At 41.7% G+C, this 22489-nt stretch overlaps 1 protein-coding gene across 2 annotated transcripts in view; it reads right to left on the reverse strand.

The window, feature by feature from the left end:
• Window positions 1-276: 276 nt before the first annotated feature.
• The window catches only part of Napb (NSF attachment protein beta), a 48992-nt gene continuing 26779 nt past the window's right edge, over window positions 277-22489 (reverse strand). For both annotated transcript variants that reach the window (XM_052726471.1, XM_052726472.1), the window contains 6 exons: window positions 18881-18936; window positions 18662-18746; window positions 8108-8212; window positions 6253-6321; window positions 5482-5532; window positions 277-4116 (listed from right to left, as the gene is read on the reverse strand). In XM_052726471.1, coding sequence (XP_052582431.1) covers window positions 4006-4116; window positions 5482-5532; window positions 6253-6321; window positions 8108-8212; window positions 18662-18746; window positions 18881-18936 — 477 coding nt within the window. In that variant the 3' untranslated portion in view covers window positions 277-4005. The remainder of the gene's footprint in view (window positions 4117-5481; window positions 5533-6252; window positions 6322-8107; window positions 8213-18661; window positions 18747-18880; window positions 18937-22489) is intronic.

The following is a 22489-nucleotide window of genomic DNA, read 5'->3' on the forward strand; positions in this document are numbered from 1 at the left end:
TTCCAGCAGCCACTCTTTTGTCTGCCTTGCAAGTGACTGTGAAGCTCTAAGGGTTCAAGGAAGGAAGAGACAGCTTCACAGCCACTGGCACTTCACTTGCAGCAAGAGAGACACCAGGGTTTCCTTGTAAACCTCAGCCAGCAGAACCATCAGGTGAGCAAGGCACAAAAAGCCTAACATGGCTAATGTCAGTGCTGTAAACCATCTGACGGGAACAACTTCAAAGTAACTAGTTCTGGCCGGAGTCAATTTAGCTAGCAAAGACTAGTCAAACCATTACTGATAATTTCCACTTTATTTACTGTACAAGTTCACATAAAACATTTTTCAGCTAAGGTAGATTTATTGTTACAAGGTTAGTTTTTATAATGTACTCCCTTGCCTGAGCAACTCAGGACTTCACAGGGCCTGCTACTGGTCACAGCTCACACTGCAGCAGGCAGGTCACGGGCATGCTGTGCTGCCAGATCCTCCACAGTCACAAAGGTGTGTATTTGGACATTTAAGTGCACAACACCAGAGGGAACAATAAATGCACAAGGGCTGGTGCATATACTTTGGTTATAGTGACACCACCACACATGGTTACAACTGTGCAAAAATACTGTTTTGTGTCATTAAATAAAAAAGGAATTCACACAAGCTATAAAAATGTTGCCACAAAAGCAAAGCTTTTCGACTGACATAACTATGAACTATCCCCAGATGCTTTCAAGTATGAGAACTACAACAAATGATCACTGTTTTTGTTCATAATAATCTAGAAACCTAGAAAGCCGAAGCCTAGGCATCTTGAGACAATGCACTGCCCTTGTTTCCACAGGACATTTGGAGGAAGTAAGCTCTCATACTACTGTCCGGACATTTTCCTCATTCTTTTACCTTCTGCCAGGTCTGTTCTTAGATGACCTTGCTACGATGTTTATTCCAGTTTATTCTGGGAATTATGTTCTTCCTGCCTCAATCTCCCAAGTGCTGACTGATCTCACTCAGCCTTTCTTTTTTTTTTTTTTGTTTGTTTGTTTTTCGAGATAAAGTCTCACATTGTTGTAGCTGGAGTTATCTCCAGTCCTGCCTGGGCCAGCAGCCACTCAGACTCAAATAAACACATAGACACTTATATTATTTAAACTGTTTGGCCGAATGGTTCAGGCTTCTTGCTATCTAGTTCTTATATCCCAATTTAACCCATTTCTATTAATCTATATGTTGCCATGTAGCTCGTGGCTTACCGGTGCTTTACATCTCGCTTTTCATGGCAGCAGCTGGCAGCTTCTTACTGACTCAGCCTTCTTCCCAGAATTCTCTCTCCTTGTCCTGCCTATACTTCCTGCCTGACTACTAGCCAATCAGCACTTTATTTATCAATCAATCATCCACAGCACATTGTAACCTATGCTGGCCTGGAATTCACTGGGTCACCCAGGCTGGCCTCAAACTCAAACCAGTCCTCTAACTTTAACCTCTTAAATACTATAGGAATACAAGTGTTCGTGATGCTTGACCGAGCACTTAACTTCAGTAAAAGCAAATAACTGCCTAAAAAAATATAAACACTACTTAAAAAACCCAACACTTCTCTCAATAGGTATGTTAGGGAATCGTGATGAAAGCTAAAGCAAAGTGTCTTACAAGATACCATGTGGTTAAACGGTCACACCAGAAGACTGAATTAGTGACGGCAGAGTGCAAAGACTGACCAGTGTTCATATGCTCTCCACTGGAACTGACTTAGAGCCATTTACACGCCTCATTTCCAAGGAAGGCTGCCTGTAGTTGGTTGTGAATAAAGAAATAACTCACTTTTCTATAAACCAGACTTTTAAAAAAACTTATTTTTAAGTGTATGCGTGTTTTGTCTACATGTACATCTGTGTACCACATGCATGCCTGGTGCCTGTGGAGGCAAAAAGAGGATGGTCGATCCCTTAGGACTGGAGTTTACAGACAGCTGTGAGTCCCCATATGGTTGCTGGGACTTAAACACAGGTCCACTGGAAGAGTAGACAAGGTATCTCTCCAGCCTCACTCACTCACTTTTCTGTCTTGTTGTAAGAGATTCTAATGGAGTCAAAAAGGATCGACTAGGCTTGAGTGCAAATTTTACCTTTGGTACAGCCAGTTAGCGTTCAGAAACCCCAAAAAGCATTGAAGGGAAAAGGAATCCTCATCAGATTCTAGGGCACATTCTTTCTTTTCCAGACACACTGAGGCCTTTGAGCTTCCTACACCCACACCGTTACTACCATGACAGGGCTAGAGTCTTCACAATGCCTGATAGACACCGACCACCCGTCCTCATGGGACCAATTTCAACTTCATCTCCTAATTTTTTCTTTAATATTTAAAAGATTGATTTATTATTTTACATATGAGTGTTTTGTCTACATGTATGTATATATTCATTCACCTGTATGTGTTTATCTGTATGCATGTGCTTATTGAGGGCAGAAGAAGGTACCAGAACTCCTGGGGAAACTGGAGTTACAGGTGGTATTGAGCCACCCAACAAGGGTGCTGGGCATCAAACTTGGGCCCCCTGGAAGAGCAGGAACCATGTCTCTAGCCCCATCCTGCTACTTCCTTTCCCTTCTGAAAGACCTGACTTTCTTATCTGTCCTCAAACTCTCCTCTTTTAGCCCTGGGCCTGGCATGGGAAGAACCACCGACCCTACTCTAGGGCTATCCAAAGATGAAAACACCATTTCCAGTGCCATTTCATACCTGATTAATCAGGAGTTTCATTGTCTGTCACATGACAGCAGCACATAAGGACTATGAAGTATTTCTAGTAACACATGCTCTTCAAGCACAAATCAATCATCTCAGCATACAAATATGCACAGGAGACTCAGGAAGCAAGGCCATGTCTACAGGACTGTATCAGCATATAAAGTAGCAGGGAGTGTCAGAATCTGAAATAACAGCATACATCTTACATAAGTCAAATGGGACAACAGAGTGCATACACACAAGTGAAATCACACCACCAGTTAAGAAATAAACCAGGGACCATTAGACAGAGGTTAGGTTCTTATCCAACCAGATATAACATAAATTCTTATGCCACACTGACCCCCACTTAACCACCATGTCCAACAAATGGACACTTAACCACACATATTCTCAAGCTTCAGCTGGAATCTTCTATCCAGCTCTGCTCAAGCTTGGCATGACCATGGTCCAGAAGACAATGTGAGGAGTGTATAAATGTGAAAACAAAGGAGATGCCAGTTAAAATATTTTTATGCAAATATGAAGAAGGGATTTCCATTACGACTAAAAGTGGAAACTCTCGAGAAGGGGAAAAATCCATTTCTCATAGGTTTTGTGTTTAAGTTCAAAATATCAATGAAATCCACCCTGACATTCATCCATACAAGAAACAGGACCACAGGACCTGCCAGCAAGTTCCTTCCCCTTACAATGCAAGTGATGCCAACAGATCCCAGCTATTCTCAGTGTCTGCCATGTATGTGTGAGCATATGGGGCAACATAAAAAGCAAATGAATTCATCACTAGCACCATCAAAATAACTATAAAAGAAAGCTAGACAGTTTCTACTCAATTACAAACTTATTCCTAATAACCATCCTAAACTAAGCCACTTGTATAAAGGATCCATCCAATACCAATACACAACGTCTTTGCAAAGCATCTACAAAACTGGGTCGAATACCGGAGTTTAGGAAAAAAGAAAAGCACATGGCAACATTGTACGTGGGCCCTGAAAATATCAGAAGAACAGGAATAAGATTCGGCAGTACGTCTCAGAAAACTATGAGGACTCTGATAAGCATTATATACTTTGGTTGTCTTAACCACCAACTGAATAGAAGCCTCCCATTCTCACAGTAACAGACATGGCGAGCTGAAACAATACATAAATTGTGTGGCTTATTTACAACAAAATTAAGTCATTAAATGGGCATCCCGGAAAGATCGCCTTGCCTGAAGACAAAACTAAAAAGGAATGAGCTGCATGCCACAAAGATGTCAGCACTTCACTTGAGGTCTCCATCTCCTTCTCCATCCCCTTGGATGGACTTCTTGATTCGAAGCAACATGGTGGTCAGCCACTGATCCAAGCGTGATATTGAGTCAAACTCCTTCACCTGGTTTAAGGAATGAAGAATAGGAATTATACCCCGAAACACATTGAAAACTCAAGATGATAGTGACCTAAGCTGTTTGAAGATGTTACTGAAATAACCCACTGACTTTGATTAGAAATTACTCATTCTAATTTATAACTTTCCTCACTAAAAACAGTTTTCCTAGCTGGGTGGTAGTGGTGCCTGTCTTTAATCCCAGGACTTGGGAGGCAGAGGCAGGCAGATCTCTGTGAGTTTAAGGCCAGTCTGGTTTACAGAGTGAGTTCCAGGACAGTCAGGACTGTTGCACAGAGAAAGCCAAGCCAAACAAACAAAAAACACCCCCCAAAACAGTTTTCCTTTTCCTTTATGCCATAAGCCTGTGCATTTAATTTTTCTCTGGATGTGAATATGTGTATGGCAAAACCCCACAAAAGCTATTATAAATGGAAAGGTGAAGTCTATATGACAGAGGGCAGTGGGCATGGCATAAGAATTAGAAAGGCATAAGAAAACTATTATTTACTGACCATGAAAACATACAATCAAATAATTAGGGAATGGGGAGCAGAAGTCCCTTGATGGATTTCAGCGCATGCAAAGAAAGACAGTGACATTGGGTGAAAGCAGTTAAGGATAAAAGTGAAGATAGTCCTTTTCACTGTCACGTTAGGACTGGAGTGGAACTCATTCCAGGCCACTGAGAAATCTGCTTTGACTCTGAACACAAGACTGCAACAGATTAAACAAAACCAAAACCAAAAAAGACAAGTACAAAAAAGTAATCTATATCAATCACAAATACACCAAAGTACACCAAAGGCCCAGTTTTGATATTTTAGTTTTAACCATAAGCCCTTCTTTACACTGTCAGACTGTTTTCTAATCACCAAAACAGCATGTTAGGACTCTGTCACATGTTTCTGAAGAAACATCACAGCTAAATTAGTCTCAGTGGAAATCAAGAGTCAGGGCTCAATACAACGAGAACTTCTGCATGGTGACGGGTTAATGGAACTAAATAATTGTTTTTTAGATTTATTAATTTTATGTGTATGAATGTATGTACACAATGTGTGCGTCAGGTGCCCATTGAGGTCAGAAGAGGGCACTGGGTCCTCTGGAACTGGCGTCACAGATGGTGTGGGGTGCTGGGAACCCAACTCTGAACCTCTACAAGAGAAACAAATGTTCCAAACCACAGAGCCATCTCTCTAACCCTTCCTTAATGGAAGTAGTTTGTGGGACATGTAGACATCTTAAAAAAAATACAAGCAAGTTGAACCACATTCAAATAAATGTTCAGAATTTACACAATGTAAAGAAAAAGGAATTTTTATACTGTAAACCTTTAAAAATGCAAAACTTCCTGAAGGTATAACTTACCGCTTCAGTGTAAGCTTCACTGTTCTGTTCTTCATGAGCTTCTAGAAGTTTCTGGTGGCATTAAAAAAAAAAAAAAAATCAAGAAAATGCTTTAAGCTAGAATGTCCTGTTTCTGAAGGAATACTTTAAACACAAATCACCTTGGTAGGTATCTCAGGAACTGAAGTTCCTAGTATCTCACAAAGCAGGATATAGCCAAATATAAGAATTACCCAAGAAAAAGGTCTAGCTTTATACTGCTCTTTCAATTCTGCCTACTCTGGCACAGTGTTAAACAGTCTAACCCTCTTAACATATGAATATCAACAATGAAAAGGCCAAGTTTGAGGTACCCAAGTGATGGCTTGTCCTCAGTGTCAACTTGACCCAGTTAGAGTCACCATTCAAACACATCTCGGGGTGTTTCTAGAAAGGTTTAACTGAAGAAGGAAGAGCTAAAGAAGGAAGACCCACCACCTCGAGTCCTGGACTGAATAAAAGGAAGAGCGAGTGAGGCACCAGCATTCATTTCTCTCTGCCTACTCACTGAAGACGCATTGTGACCAGACACATCATGTTCCTGCTGCCATGATGGACGGTTCCATCAAAATGTAGCCAAAACATACTTCCTCTTTTAAGTTGCCTGTTGTTGGGTTACTTCACTACAGCAATAAGTCCAGTGACCAATACACCCTCACAAGACTTACTAAAACTCCACCCATCAGCAGTCTCACTTAAGTGCCATCACCTGACAGTAAAGGCTTCTGTCTTCAAAATGGCTTCAGTACTTACTTTCAATAGTTTACATTCTCTGGAGTCAGTAAATGCCGGGAACATTTCCTCGTACTTCTCAAGAGCCAGCTGAGGAAGGAAACAACCGGTCAATGTGAAACTTAGTGAACTAGGGAAGTTGTCACTGTCCTATTAATCCAAAAATTCATTTCATCCCATTTAACTGTTGCAGACATATCATGTTAAACTCCACATCGTAACACAGGGAACCTATTTATTTGGATATTCAATTTCAATTGAGAATAAAATTTCTAAAATAATTTTTAGATTTCAGTTGGGCTGCTCAAGAGAAGAAACTGAATAAAATCTAATTCACACCAGGCTCTACATTTGTCTACTAAACAGAGACCTTCCTTCACACCCTCCAAATGCCAAATACCCATAGGGTAGGAGGGACTCTAGGGCAGTTTTTCTTCGTGGCTCTGTGAACTCTAGATGGCCAGTGCCAAGGCTGCTTGGTCAGTCTTGCTTTCTAGCTGCCATCTTAATTTGCAGCCTCGACCTTCATTCTATTCTAATTCCACTTCTGAGCTGGTTTGTGTACTTTTTATTGTTGTTGTTTTCGAGACAGGGTTTCTCTGTGTAGTTTTGGTGCCTGTCCTGGATCTCACTCTGTAGACCAGGATGGCCTCGAACTCACAGCAATCTGCCTGTCCCTGCCTCCCGAGTGCTGGAATTAAAGGCGTGCACCACCACCGCCCGGCCACTTTTTTTTTTTTTTAAAGAGGACTTAGAAGCTGGGTGTGGTGGCACACACCTTTAATCTCAGCATTTGGGAGGCAGAGGCAGGTGGATCTCTCTGAGTTCGTGGTTATCCTGGCCCACACAGTAAGTTCCACGACTGCCTGAGCTACATAGGGAGACCCTGTCTCAACAACAACAAAAGCTATTAGGGCCAGTGTGGTAGTTTAGCAGGTAAAGGCATTTGCCGCCATGCCTGAATTGAGTTTGACCCATGGATCCTGTATGGTCAAAGAAGACTAACTCCTAAAAGGTGTTCTCTAGCTTCCACATCTTTGCTGTGACATATTCATATGCTCTCCCTTCCCCACAAAAAATAAATAACAAATGTAAAAAGAGGGACAGAGAGTCGGGCGGTGGTGGCGCACGCCTTTAATCCCAGCACTCGGGAGGCAGAGGCAGGCGGATCTCTGTGAGTTTGAGGCCAGCCTGGTCTCCAAAGCGAGTTCCAGGAAAGGCACAAAGCTACACAGAGAAACCCTGTCTCGAAAAACAAAACAAAAAAACCCCCAAAAAAACAAAAAGAGGGACAGAGGACATTAGCTTTACTGTCCCTCTTTTAGTTCCCCATTTCATTTAAAGCAACCACTACAGGAAACTTGAAGAGGCCAGCACCGCAGCTGTCGAAAGATTCACACTCACACATCATCGAAGAACTATTACTTTTACTTGTATTTGTTGGGGCAGAATGAGTATGTATTCATGTGGCTGTGTGCCCAAGCATGTTAGGGAGGGTGCATATGCACGTAAGTGTATATATGTGGAGGCCAGAGGTCAGTATCAAGTGTCTTTCTCAGTCACCCTCCTTTTTTGAGATGGGGCATCTCCTTGAACCTGAAGTTCATCACTTGGCTGGGCTGGCTGGCCAGCAAGCTTCAGGGACCTACTTATCTCTGCCTTACTCCTCAATGCAGGAAAGACAGATGTGAGCCACTGCATCTGGCTTTTACATGGGTGCTGGGTATGTGAACTCGGTCTGCAGGTTTGTGAGCTCAGTGCGTTATCAACTGAGCCGTCGCCACAGCTCGCAAGACCTGCATGAAAAGACATCAAGAACAACAAAGCATCTCTTCTCAAGAGTAAAGTAAGTCATCAGAAACGAGCATGCTCTCACCTTGGCATTTAGCTCATCCACTATAAAGTGACAGAGTGCTGCCTTGAAGAAGTAATCCTTTGCACTGTACTTCAGCAAGGGGTTATCCATAGTGTTTGCTCCTACCTAGGCAGAGAAGACAGCAAGTCACTAGCATAGGTAAAATAACCCACTGCCTACTCGCATGTTTTGTTTTTAAAAAAATACTTTTCAGTATCTTATACTGATATACTCAATACTAGATAGGACAAAGTTTTACTAGATAAGAAATAATTATTAGGCACATGAACTGTTAAAAATGCCTAGAAGACCTCTGCTTCTGAGACGATGAAAAAGTCTCAGCTTTACACCATTCTTCCTACGAAGTACAACTAGAAGTTTGTTATTTTAAGAAAAATGTGTGTTGTATGATATCTTGATTGCACTAGGACAATAGGTTTGCTCTGAGTCAGAGGGCAGAGCTAGCCATTAGCTGACCAAAATTAACCAGACAGGTCTTGAAGGACTGAAGACAGATAGGAGACAGGAAGTAGTAAAGTGGAGCTGAGAAAAGATCTCCATCGCTTCTTTGATCATTCAGGTTCTTACCTGATATCTGACTCCTGATTTCTATTAATAAAGAATAATTAGATAAACGCTACAAATGTCTGTGGACAGAAGGCACAGGACAGCCAACCAGTAAATCACCTGGGGACTCGGGGGCAGGGCTACTGGGTTTTATTCTTTACTACAACCCCAACATAGAAATTAAGAACCCAGCATCCAGAAGTTCCAGGAGAAGCCAATGAAAAGAGAACAGGTGCCAGGCGGTGGTGGCACACACCTTTAATCCCAGCACTCTGGAGGCAGAGGCAGGTGGATCTCTGTGAGTTTGAGACCAGCTTGGTCTACAGAGTGAGATCCAGGACAGGCACCAAAGCTACACAGAGAAATCCTGTCTTGAAAAACCAAAAATAAATAAATAAATAAATAAATAAATAAATAAATAAATAAATAAATATGAAATAGAACAGGTAAAGGTCTTAAGGGGCCCAACAGGAGTGGGAACTTCCACATCATAATGGTAATGTTACCTTCCTCTGCCCAGGGAGAACCAGAGTCTCCTTCCTAGGTATTAGCAAAGGCCTAGGGGAGCCTAAGCTTCCACCTCAACCAATACCCCTAGCTCTCCAAATGTTGTTAAAGAGGGCCAATGAAAATCAGATGCAGCCTCGGAGCACAATCTGAAGATCATCAATCACAGCACAATCTGAAGCTGACCACGGAGGTAGCAGGGGACAGAAATGTTAGACCTGTCTAAGTTTGCTTAAAGGAGTCCTCAGGAAAAATTCCTCAACAAGCTTACAAAAATGCTTGATGCTAATAATAAAAAAAGAAAATAAAAATCAGAGCCAGTGGTAGAGCTTTGTGGTGGAGCACCAAGGGGCTCAATCTCCAGAATCACAGAAGTAAAAAAGCAACAATAAAGAAACACTTGGAGCTGGGTGGTGGTGCACACCTTTAATCCCAGCATTAGGGAGGTAGAGGTAGGTAGATCTCTGTGAGTTTAAGAGCAGTCTCCTCTATAGAGCAAGGTCCAAAATAGCGGAACCCAGTTTTGAAAAAGAAACAACAAAACAAACAAAACAAAACAAAAAATACAAAAAGAAAAGAAAGAAACATTTGGAGCTAGAGAGACAGCTCAGCAGTTAAGAGCACTTGCTGTTTGTTCTCCCAGTGGATTCAAGTTCAGCTCCCAGAATTCATATCAGGTGGCTCACAACCATGGGTAACTCTAGTAACAGGGTATCTGATCTCCTCCCTTGGCCTCCTGGACATCTGTACACACATACACATGGATACAAACGTAAAGCTGCCTCTGGGGGGCCAGCCTCCAGGCAGCACCCAGGGTATGCAAAAAAATTCCATGAATGCAGTGAGAGCTAGGCTTTTTCTGTCTGAGGAGAATAAGAAAGAAACACATGCTTTCTGATGGTAACTTTTTCTTTACTTCATCTTGAAATATCCCTTTCTGAAAATCTCTGTCTCCACACAGCCACATTTTCTACATACCTCTTCTACACAGCTATACATTTCATCTACATAGCTCTTTTCTATCCATACATCTCTCAACAGCTACATCTCTTTTCTCAACACATCTCTCTTCTACACACACTTCTTTCTACCCTCCTATATTTCTCCACATACAGCTACATTTCTCTTCTCGATCACTCACACACTCACTCATTCAATCACTCACCTCTTCACTCACTCACTATCTACTGCTACTTACAGAACAAACTCTGGACAATAAATAAATTACATAATCAGGGTCACATAGCATTATTTGAGTAAACAATAAGAAACAGAGCCATTCTGGTAACACATGAGAAATCACATGGCCTCCTGAAATGTCACACTGACTGTAGCTATGGCAATGCTTGGCTGTCTGCCAGGTCCCTGACAGGCAGTCTGTAAAGCAAAGTAAAAGGCACGTAGACATCCAGAGCCTAATGTTTCCGGATGGAGAGTGACATTGAAATTCAGGACCTAAACAATAAACAGTTATTTGGCTGAACCTTGAGCCTTGAATCATAAAACTGAGGTCTAGGAGTACGTGCAGAAAGTCAATTGCTGCAGGGAGTTATGTCTACTAAAGTTGTTTTGTGCCTGACCTTGGTTAAACAGACACCTGGGAATCTGTCTTTGTGCAATCATTTGCAGGGGCAACTAGTTTACTTTGAATTTGCTCTGAGGGCTAAAATTAGCTAAATTGGTAAAAAGCTATCTTTGTAGCTGAGAATACTGTTACTTTCCTATGTCAGTCTGAGTTGTGAAAAATATCCTAATATTATTTCTAGTCATCAAAATTAGACAGCTTAAGACAAAATCATCTTTCTGACCATCCACAGATATATGTGCCCCAAAGTACAAAACACACCACCAATGGGCTGTGGAAAGAACTCCACAGCTGTTCTTTTTAGAGAGGAATTGTGACAGCACATGAGAAAAATCACAGACAGAAGCAACCAGTTTTCAGAGTTTGTGCTCCTACAAGCCTTGCTTGATGGGGTTCCTCCATCATAGAGTTATTCATCTGGTAGGCTGACACCTGAATTATTAATTGCCATCTTTGTATTTATGTCACAGCCCATGACACACACATATACATAATACAAATAAATCTTAAAAGAGAGAAAAATACACACACACAAATGAAGATGTGATGGGAGAACAAAATGAAGGAATGTTTTTGTGATTCTGGGGAGATGGCTCAGCTGGTAAAAAAAAAAAAAAAAAAAAAAAAAAAAAAAAACTGCCGTACAAGCTCCAGGACCTGAGTTTGAACCCCAGCTCTCACTTTAAAAAGACAAGCAAGGCAGCATGGGCATAGAATCCCAGCACTGGAACCTCTACACACATGCACATTGTGTACAAAAGCACATGACCATGCATATACACACACCACATACAGAAAAGAAAGAAAAACACAAATGGAAGTTTTAGAACCCAAACCCGCAGTAACTTCTGTATATGCACTAAATGGGCTCAACAGCAGGGTGGATGGGACACAGAGAAACTGAACAGGATGGCAGAGGACAGAAGTTTCTCAGAGTAACAGAGAGGTAGTAGGTCTACCCTTCATGCCATTTGCTGGAAGTGCAGTGTAAAGTGCTGGAAAGTACCTGAAAATGACAAATCAACACTCGGCCATCTGACAAGAAATAAGCTACAGATTGCAGCGGAGTAAAAACCAAACAGCAGAGACCCAGACATCTGTACGCAAGCCACATTAGAGTTAAACTCATAAACTTGAAGACAAGGAACTATCAACCCAGAGTCCTGCCTTCAGGGAAAATGTGTCTAGAATGGAGAGAAATATGAAAACATTACCAGATGGACAGAAATTAAGAGAATTTGTTAGCAAAGATCTGCCTTAAAAGAATGGCACAAGTACGTACTCTAAATAGAGAGAAAACAGTAAAATAATGCATCCTGGAGGAATAGGAAGGAAAAACATAGTAAGCAAAAATTCAAGTACCACAGGCTTTCCTTCTTAACTTTTCTAAATTATGTCTGATGGCTGAGCAAAAATTCCAACACTGCTGGATGAAATCCTAATGTGTGCACAGGACATTAAAGACAATTAATTGCAGAACCAGGGAGCATCAACGAAGCAAGATTTTTTACATTTCACTCGAATTAATAAATGACAACTACACTTGTCTGTGATGAGCTATGTGAATATGATGACACTTGGAGGGCAACTGCTTAAGAAAATATCACCAGAAAAAATGTATCTCCCCTGCCCCCAAGACAGAGTTTCTCTGTGTAACAGCCCTTACTATCATGAAACTCACTTTGTAGACCAGGCTGGCCTTGAACTTGCACAGATCTGCCTGCCTCTGCCTCCCAAATGCTGAGATTAAAGGTGTGTGCACCACCACACCCAGCTGGAAGAAATAAATCTTAAAGACATTAAAGATAACCAAGTAACCCACAAGAGGCAGGGGAGAGAAAATGACAACAAAAACCAGAGCACAGTTAGAAAGTAAAATACAAAATGGTAGAATTAAGCTCTAACATACCAACAATTACATCAAATGTGCAAGATATAATCACATCAATGAAAGGACAGATTTGAGCTGGGAAAACACTTCAGTTGATAAAGTGCTTTCCTTGAAAACATGGGGCCTTGAGTTCAATCATCAGCTGTTAGCAAGGAAAAAAAAAGACAGATTGCAGAGCGGATGAAAAAATGTATCTCAATTATAAGAAATTCAAAAACTTTACTTGCATTATAATGGTACAGAAAGAAGTTAAAGATGTATAAACATCACCGAAAAGGAAAACAGGAAAGAAATAGAAGAGGCTTTAAGTCTTTAGCACAAGCATAATTACCAAAGATACAGGATGTTACAGAATGATAAAAGGATAAATCTGATGAGAACCATGACACACAGAAGCCAAGGGTGACATAGTGAGCAGAATGGTGGGTAAGGCCACAGTGACAGCTGAAGCCTTCAATATACAGCGGAAACAAACAGAAAATCATCAAGAAACCCAGTGGTTCTATCAGCTAATAAGGTTTAATCAACACAGAGAGCAGGCCATGCAGCAAGGGCAGAACCACAAAGCACAAGCCAAGACAGACTCTGCATCCTACAATAACCTTCAACAAGTTTCTAAAAGAAATCACACAGAGCATGCTCTCCAATCACAATAGAACCGAAGAGAATGATTACAGGATAATCGGCAAACACTTAGACATACTTTTAAAAAATTTTTCAAGACAGGGTTTCTCTGTGTAGCCCTGGCTGTCCTGGAACTTGCTCTGTAGACCAGGCTGGCCTTGAACTCAGAGATCCCCCTGCCTCTGCCTCCTGGGTGCTTAGATTGAAGGCATGTGCCACCACCACCGCCTGGCTGACATTAAATACTTCTGAAGTGCCTATGAGTCTGCAAATCTCAAGGGAAAATAATAGGTACAATGAGTTGAGTTAAAATGAAAATACAACAACAAAGTAATCACGAGACACACTTAAGGCAGCCATGAAAAGACAATTTTATTTGTGCCCTCCAATAAAACTTATCTGGGGATCAGAGAACAGAGCCAGCCACCAAATTAGACATAGAGGTCAGGCGTGGTGGCACACACCTTTAATCCCAGCACTAGTTAACCATAGAGGTCTGGAGGTCTGAACAGACAGATAGGAAGTGACAGAGCTGGGCGGAAAGAGGAAAGTGATGTAGCTGGGGGGAGAGAGGAAGTAAGATGGCAGGGCACAGAAAGGTATAAAAGCGTGAGTATACAGGAAGTAGCTCTCTCTTGGCTGAGGATTTCCTAGCAGTAAGAATGTGGCTGACCATACCACTCTTGGGCATATACCCAAGGAATGCTCAATCATACCACAAAGATACATGCTCAACTATGTTCACAGCAGCACTATTCATAATAGCCAGAACCTGGAAACAACCTAGATGCCCATCAACTGAAGAATGGATTAAGAAAATGTGGTACATATACACAATGGAGTACTACACAGCAGAGAAAAACAATGACAGCATGATTTGCAGGCAAATGGATGGAACTAGAAAATATCATCCTGAGTGAGGTAACCCAAACCCAGAAGGACAAACATGGTATGTACTCACTCATAAGTGGATACTAGATATAAAGCAAAGAACAATCAGACTGCAACCCACAGAACAAGAGAGGCTATATAGCAGGGGGGACACTAGGATGACTGTGGCTTATAATAAGTTTTGGTTTTACTCAATTACTGGGCAAGCCTCGATGAAACATTTCACTATCACTATTGGGATAAGAATTTATACTGTATCAAGCTGATAATAGAAAAATAAATAAATAGGGCTGGAAAGATGGCTCAGAGGTTAAGAGCACTGGCTGTTCTTCCTGAGGTCCTGAGTTCAATTCCCAGCAACCATATGGTGGCTCACAACCATCAATAATGAGATCTGGTTCCCTCTTCTGGCCTGCAGGTGTACACGCAGGCAGAACATTGTATACATAATAAATGAAAAAAAAAAAAAAAAAGAACGAGGCTGGCTTCTTTCTGCTTCTCTGATCTCTCAGTTTTCACCCCAATATCTGGATCCAGGTTTTTTTATTAATAAGACCATTTAGCAATTCATCTTACAGACAACCACTATCAGTAGAAACACAGATACCACACAGGAAAATTAGTAAGCAACTAAGCTTCCATCTCAAATATCCAGGAAAGACAGAGACAGAGAGATCTGAAGAATACACAGAAATACATAAAAATGAAAATACAAAAACACAAGAAAAAATCATTAAATTCTACCCAGTGTTTAAATATTAAAATCAACCATCATAAATACTTTGAAAAAACATGGGGCTGGAGCTGCATTGCAGTTAAGAGCTCTGGCTGCTCTTCCAGAGGTCTTGGGTTTGATGTGCAGCACCCACACGGTGGCTCATAACCATCTATAATCATTGGGTTCAGGTGAACTTCCCTGGCTGGCAAGAGCCAACACACATTTCCATTCCTCTGGAAAAGGAAGTGGAGAGGACAACAGGGCACTCTGACGTGGCCTCTCTCAGGCTGCCTTATGTCCAAGCATCTGCTGATTTCACCTTTGTCCTCAAATGTGGTAAATGGCAGCCATGAGTGTTAGTGGGTTCTGAGTCCCTTCAGTAAATCATCAGTGCATGTTTGGAGGTCCTGAAACTTCTGATGATCAGGTAAGATTTATCCAAGAATGTATGACTGACTTAACACACACTGTATTAATGTAATAGAGGACAAAAACTGTAAGCTTTCTTTTAAACACATGCACGAAAGGATCTAACAAAATCCAACATCCTTTGATGGAACAAGCACTGAATTAAAAAAGGAAGAGACAAGCACTTCCTCAAATTGACAAAAAGCATTAAGATCATCCCCCTGGCAGCCCACTTAGTGGTGAGAGACTGAAAGCTTTTCCTCTGCAATTAGGACCAAGAAAGACGAGGATGCCTGTGTTCACCATTTCTATATTAAATACTGTAATGGAGGTTCCAATCAGAGTAAGTGAACTGACAAAAAAGTGATGTTAAAAGACATTCAGACTGGGGAGGAAAACCTAAACATCTTGTATATAAAGGTTCTATGAAATCTACAAAATCATTAGACCTAATAAATGGGCACAGCAAGGTGGCAACATAGAAAATATATAAAGAAGCAAAACAACAGTCTACAACCTGAGGAGGAAACTAAGGCAACCACATTTGCAGTAATGTTAAGAAGAACAAGATACTTAGGAACATATTTAACAACAAAACACAACTGAACAAGCAAAAAAGATGTAAGTATGTGGAAAACATCCTGTATGAATAATGTGATGGTTAATATGACTGCCAACTTGGGACTAGAACAACAGCTCAGCAGTTTAGAACACTTGTTGCTCTTACAGAGGACCCGAGTTCAAGTCTCAACACCCACATGGCAGCTCACAACCATCTGTAACTCCAGTTCCAGAGGATCCTATACCCTCTTCCACAAGCACCAAGTACAATACATGCATATGGTGCACATACATATAGGTGTGCAAAACATTCATATATATAAAGTAGATAAATAAATAAAATATGATCTTCAACTTGACAGGATCCATAGTTACCTAGGAGGCAAGCCCTTGGGCTTCGTGTGATAGATTACCTAAATTAGGTTAGCCTCTGAGCATGTCCATGAGAGATTCTAAACTAGGTGAACTGAGGTGGGTATACCCATCCTAACTGTGCCACACATAAAGAGGAAGAAGGAAGCTGACTATCAATCAGCCTTCATCACTCTCTGCCTCCTGACTGTGACTGCCATGTGACCAGCTACCTCATATTCCTGCTGCTGTGAGTTCTGACCATAAAGGACTTATACTCTTGTAAGCCAAAATATACCCCTCTTTTGGTTTTGGTTTTTCAAGATAGGGTTTTTCTGTGTAACCTGGCTGTTCAGGAACTCACTCTGTAGACCAGGCTGGCCTCAAACTCACAGAGAGCCGCCTGCCTTTGCCTCCCAAGTGCTGGGACTAAAAGGCATGTGCCACCACTGCCTGGCTAAACCTTTCTGTCTTTAAATTACTTTTGTCAGGCATTTAATTGCAGCAACACAAAAACTAAGTGTTTAGATCATAAGTCTAAATATTCATAAATGGCAATATTCTCTGAGGATTAATCCTATGTGTCAACACGAGTAGATCATGGGTGCCCAGATACTGGCTAAATATCATTCTGGATGTTTCTGAGTAAGATTAGTATTTCAATCATCAGAGGAGAAAAGCAGACTTCCTTCCCCAACAGAGATGGGCCTCAGCCAACTTACTGATGCATGGTCCAATTACAAGGCTAAGCAAAGAGGCTAGTGACGTGGCTCAGAGAGCACAGGTGCTTACCATCAAGCTGGGCAGCCTGTTAATTTCCTGGATTCCTGGTGAGAGAACTAACTTCTGCAAGTTGTCCTTGCATTTGGCCCCCTGCCCCAATAAACAAATAAATATAATAAAAATACTTTTTTTTTTAAGTTTAAGAAAAGGACAGCTGATCTTCCTCACTTGATAGTTCTAGAATTGAGACATTGCTCTTCTGCATTCAGAGTAGAGCTCATATGATCTATTTTCATGACAGATCTGGGCCATCTCAACATCTACCACTGAGAGTGAACCCCTAAAATCTTCTCTCTTTTCTTCCTGCACTCCAATCTGTTGGCTCTATGTATTTCTCTTGACTAATATGCTCTTTGAATTGCTCTACACACCCAGTTCAAGTCCTATTAACAGTGAAGCTAGATTCAGTGCAGGATGACCCACTGATCCCAAAATTTATGTTAATTCAAGGGATCCAGAAGGAGGACAACCTTGAGAAATAAGAGTCAACTGCAGGACTGACAGTTTCTGATTTCAAACTTCCCTGTAAAGATACTGTTGTCAGAACAAAGTGATACTGGCATAAAGGTAAACAGATGGATGGAGTACAGAGCCCAGAATGAAGCCCCTGTCCTAGTAAGACAACTTCCGGCAGGGGTCCCAGACCATTGAAGAGTGAATTTAACAAATGGCAATGAGTAAAGTGATGTCTATATGTCAGAGTGAAGGTGGATCCCTGTCTAACATGCACACAAAACTCAGAATGAATCAAAGACTTGAACATAAGGGCAAAAATCTTGAGACTCTTAGAACAAATCACTGGCTAAAAAGGTTTTCCGTACTCTACTTTCTGCACTCATAAACACAAAATAAGTAACTGTAAAAATTTATTTTAAAGATTAAAAAAATCTAGACCAAGGCAAATAAACAACAGAATAAAAGGAAAATCCATGCAATGGGAAAAAATATTTGTAAGTTATTACTGACCATAAAGAACCTGTATCCTAATATCTAGGATTAAAAGAACTCCTAAATCTCAAAATCAACAAAGGACTCAGACATTTCACCAAAGATGGAAAATGGGCAGCGAGCATACAAAAATTAATATCACTTATCATGAGAAAGAAGAAATGGCTCTTCATATTCATTAAGGATCACAGAGAGATGCTAGTGAGGATGTGGAGAAGCTGAGCCCTGGGCACTGTGCTCAATGATCTAGTGCTCTGTAAGAGTCTGGTAGTTCCTCAGCAAGGTAGGCTTGGGTGTACGATAAAGCCCAACAATCTCTATTCCATCCCCAAGTATGCAGCGAAGACAACTGAGAACATGCTCCCACAGAAGTTAAGTGCAAATGTTCACAGCAGTATATGCTCAATAGACCCCAAGTGGAAGCACCCCAAATGCTTATCAACAGATGAACATATAAGCCACAGAGTAAGTATTATTCAAACATGAAAAGCAATGAAACATTGACACATGTTACAATATGAAGAACCTTGAAAACACTATAACTAATGACGAAGTCAGTCACAAAAGAACAGACAGCGCAGTATTCCGTATATGTGAAAGGGCCAAGAATGGCAAGTCAGGGAAATAGAAAGCAGGTTGTCTTTCCAAGCTTCTTCTGGGAGTGATGGGAATGTCTTAAGCAGTAGGTAGTAGTGACTGTTACAAACTTTGTCAGAGTGACAACTTTGTCAGGGTGCTCACCTGCTCGTAGATCTCGATGGCTTTCTGATACTGCTCCAGCTGTGCAGCGTAGGCTGCCACCTTCAGCAGACACTTGTTAGCAGAGCTGAAAGTGGGACAGTGCAGAGTAAGTGACAAAACTGAGGACACTTGCTCCTGGCAGAGATGCTCAGACGACAAAGATGAGGTATCCTTTACCACCTATGAAAAGCCAGGACTGATACAAAGAAGAGCACATACCTGTTGGACTCTTCTCCTTTGTAATAATCAGCAGATTGTTCATAATGTGCAATAGCCTGAAAGTACATACATTTAATTTACAAACAATTCATTCACGGAATTGCATTTAAAAACTACACATGGGGGCTGGTGTGATGACTCAGTAGGTAAACGCCTTGCTGCCACGCCTGACAATCCGAGTTTGACTCCTGGACTCTGATGGTGGAAGGAGAAAAGGGATTCCCACAAGTTACCTCCTGACCTCCACAAGCGTGTCATGGCACACATGTGCACACACAAAATGAATGAATGAATGTAATAAAAAATGTAAAACTACATGTACACTGATATTTTCCCCTATAACGAAGCTTATTCGAGTGATAAATCTTTCAGAACTTGGCCTCCTCAGCAAATACAGTAAAGTATGTGACCCTGAAGCCTTCTGAAGACAAATCCCTTGTGTTTGAGGTGCAAGATGTGATTTCCTGGCTTCCTGCATCTGCCACAATGCCTGTGGCTTGCTGTCATGCCTCCCTATCATGATGGACTCTATCCCCCTGGGACTCTAAACCAAAATAAGTTCTTTGTTCCATAAATTGCTTTTGGTCATGCTGTTTTATGTACAGCAACAGAAAAGTAACCAATAGTTTCCCTCACACATGGCAAACGGTCCAGCTTCTACTGCAGTCAGGGTGGCCCCATGACTAGTTCTCTGATAGAATGTGAATAGCCAAACATCTTACTCTGTACCTTTTTCTTCATCTTTTCCACTTCCTAAGAGCTAAGACATGGCCAGGTCTGGGGTGACGGAAGCCACAGACTGAAGAGGGCAGAATTCTATCAACCTGCTTCCTAACTAACTCTTATCCCAGCATACTCATACTCTACAACTTACTGCAACAGCTTTGACTGTTCCTACTACCACAAGTATCACCTGAGCAAAGGTGTTCCTCCCATTTAAAATATGTGACCCCAAGTAACAGTCAAATGGAGAGAGAAGAAAGTTAGAAGCCCTCATCAGGCTGTGACAGAGTATTAGTGAAATCAGACCCCCCAACACTTCAGAGGGTAGAACACACTACCAGAGCCCCAAAGTAATGCAAAGCAGCTACAAGAACAGGATGGTGTATATTGCTTTAATTAAGTCTGATGAGAGCCAGGTGTTGGTGACACAATCCTTTAATGCCAGCACTTGGGAGGCAGAGGCAGGTGGATCTCTATGAGTCTGAGGCCATCCTGGTCTACAGAGCGAGTTCCAGAACAGCTAAAGCTACACAGAGAAACCCTGTCTAAAAAAAAAAAAAAAAAAAAAAAAAAAAAAAAAAAAAAAAAAAAGCCTAATGAGGATGAATCTGGAAATAATTAGCTGCTTTTCAGGCAGTTATGGGGCAACAGGCCATGTACACGAGTAAGGGCCTGGAAAACCAATCAATGACTTCTACGGCCCAAAGGCATCAGTATGTGTGGTGATATTTTATTTGTGTTGAAATATGGTGATATTTTATTTGCATGTTAATAAATAAAGTTTAAGCCGTTTTAAGTAAACACAAAAGTCAGGCAGTGGTAGCACACATCCTTAATCAGATCACTTGGCAGGCAGGGTCTCTGTGTGTTCAAGGCTACACTAGGGAACAGAGCCAAGCTTGGTGACACACACGTTTAATCTCAGTATAAACCATAGAGACCTGGAGGTCTGTACAGACAGGCAGTGACAAGGATGTGAGGTAGCTGGGCTAAGAACCAATGAGAGGACAGAACAGCAAGGCAATAAAGGCGTGGGTAGACAGCAAGCAGCTCACTTTTGGGAGCTGCAGAGCTGGTGAGGTAAGGTTAGTTGGTGGCTCTCACTATTTCCCTGATCTCTAAGGCTTTCACCCCTATATTTGGCTCTGTGTTTTTTATTTAATAAGACCATTTAGAAATTCGTCTCCAAGTATGTCTGTAGGAGACTATAAAATGGATCAGGTAAGCATTTTCTGCAGTGGCTTAAATTCTACTTTGGGTCTAGGAGCTGATTGAGTTCTGCTGGCAAGTACTCAGTGATCCTATAACAGCACAGCCACCAACAACATAAGAATAAGTGCTGTGTCTTGAGACTGACAGTAAAACTTCAGTTTTGCATGACTTAAACATTTAAAAAAGTTTATTTTGGGAGGGAGGGTCAGAGGCATGTGGAAGTCAGTGGACACTGTGGAGTTGGTTTTCCCTTTCCATGTTGTCTGGGTTCTGGGGATTGGACTAGTTCCTCAGGCTTACACAAGTGCTTGACCCCCTGAGCCACCTCACTGGCCCAATTTCACAAGATTTTTATGTGCCATAAATGTTTTTGCTTCTGATGATTAAGCAGTAAAACACCTTTGATGGCTTGTAGACGTACACAAGCAGGCAATAGGTTTGCAGTCCTGAGCCTTAATTTACAAAGCTTCCCAATAAGCCCCAAATACACAGCCAGTGGCACATGGAAGTCACTAAAGGTGCTGGGCACAGAAATAAGGAAACAGATAGAACAAAGCAGGCTTGAGAACTGCATTGGATGCCCTCTGCCTGTCTGCAGAGCGTGAGCACAGCTGATGGAGCCAACACTACTGAAGTCTCTGCACTGTGCAGCATCCCAAGAACACCCACCTTGAACAATTCTTCAATAAGACACCAACTTCACTGGTTAAACAGGCGAGCTACACACAGTTAAAGGTAATGGGTAAAAGTGCCAAGACAGAAAAACATTAGGTATACTATGACCCCCATTTAACAGATACAAAAGTCCATACAAAAAGCAGCAGGACAATACAATCACTTGGAATCTTTCTCAGAACTGTCACACACATGGTTCCATATCCCACAGAAGCAAATTCTGTGAGGGAAGGCCCAGGACTGCTGTTCACCATAGATCCCAGAACCCATGATAATGCCTACCATATGGCAGGTGCTCAGTAACCAGAAGTGAATGAATAAAAGGCCCGTACTAGACCACTATCAATATTCCAAGTAACACAAAAGACCAAAAAATTTCAGCAAATTTATGATTGAGGGGAGAAAAGCCTTTGGGCCTGGGGTGCTGCCTAGTGGTAGAGTACATGCTTGGCCTCCATGAGGCTTTGGATTTGATGGCTGGCCTCATCCTCTTGCCCCCTCTGAATCGTTCTTATTCTCTGAACTGCTTAGCATTGTTTCCACTGAAACAAAGGGATCAGGGCACAAAGAAAATACCCATGTCTCCTGTGAAAAACTTGGACCACAGACCCTACCCACTCTACTGAGTAAAAAGATAATGTCCATCCCAACTGCTGAGAAAATTAAGCCCCAGTCACAGCAGACCTGTCCCTTCCTATCCTTTTATTAATCCTACACCAGAGATAAACTGCAGACTCTATTTATTCCCCACCCCTGACCCCCATTATCCCCATGCAACCAACACACACACATGTGGGATAGCCCTCTTCAGAATAAGACCAGAGCTTCCCCAGAAAAGAGACTAGGGAGTGGGGCAGTGTGTGTGTGTGTGTGTGTGTGTGTGTGTGTGTGTGTGTGTATGTCTGTGTGTGTTGGGTGGTGAACAGCATGAAGCAAATGAAAGCAATTTCTGTGTTCAGAAAACAACAATTGTGGCAGTTGGTATGATATCAGTCTCGG

Source organism: Peromyscus californicus, unplaced genomic scaffold (genome assembly GCF_007827085.1).
Source record: "Peromyscus californicus insignis strain IS unplaced genomic scaffold, ASM782708v3 Scaffold_7__1_contigs__length_154581171, whole genome shotgun sequence".
Classification (NCBI taxonomy): Eukaryota; Metazoa; Chordata; class Mammalia; order Rodentia; family Cricetidae; genus Peromyscus; species Peromyscus californicus.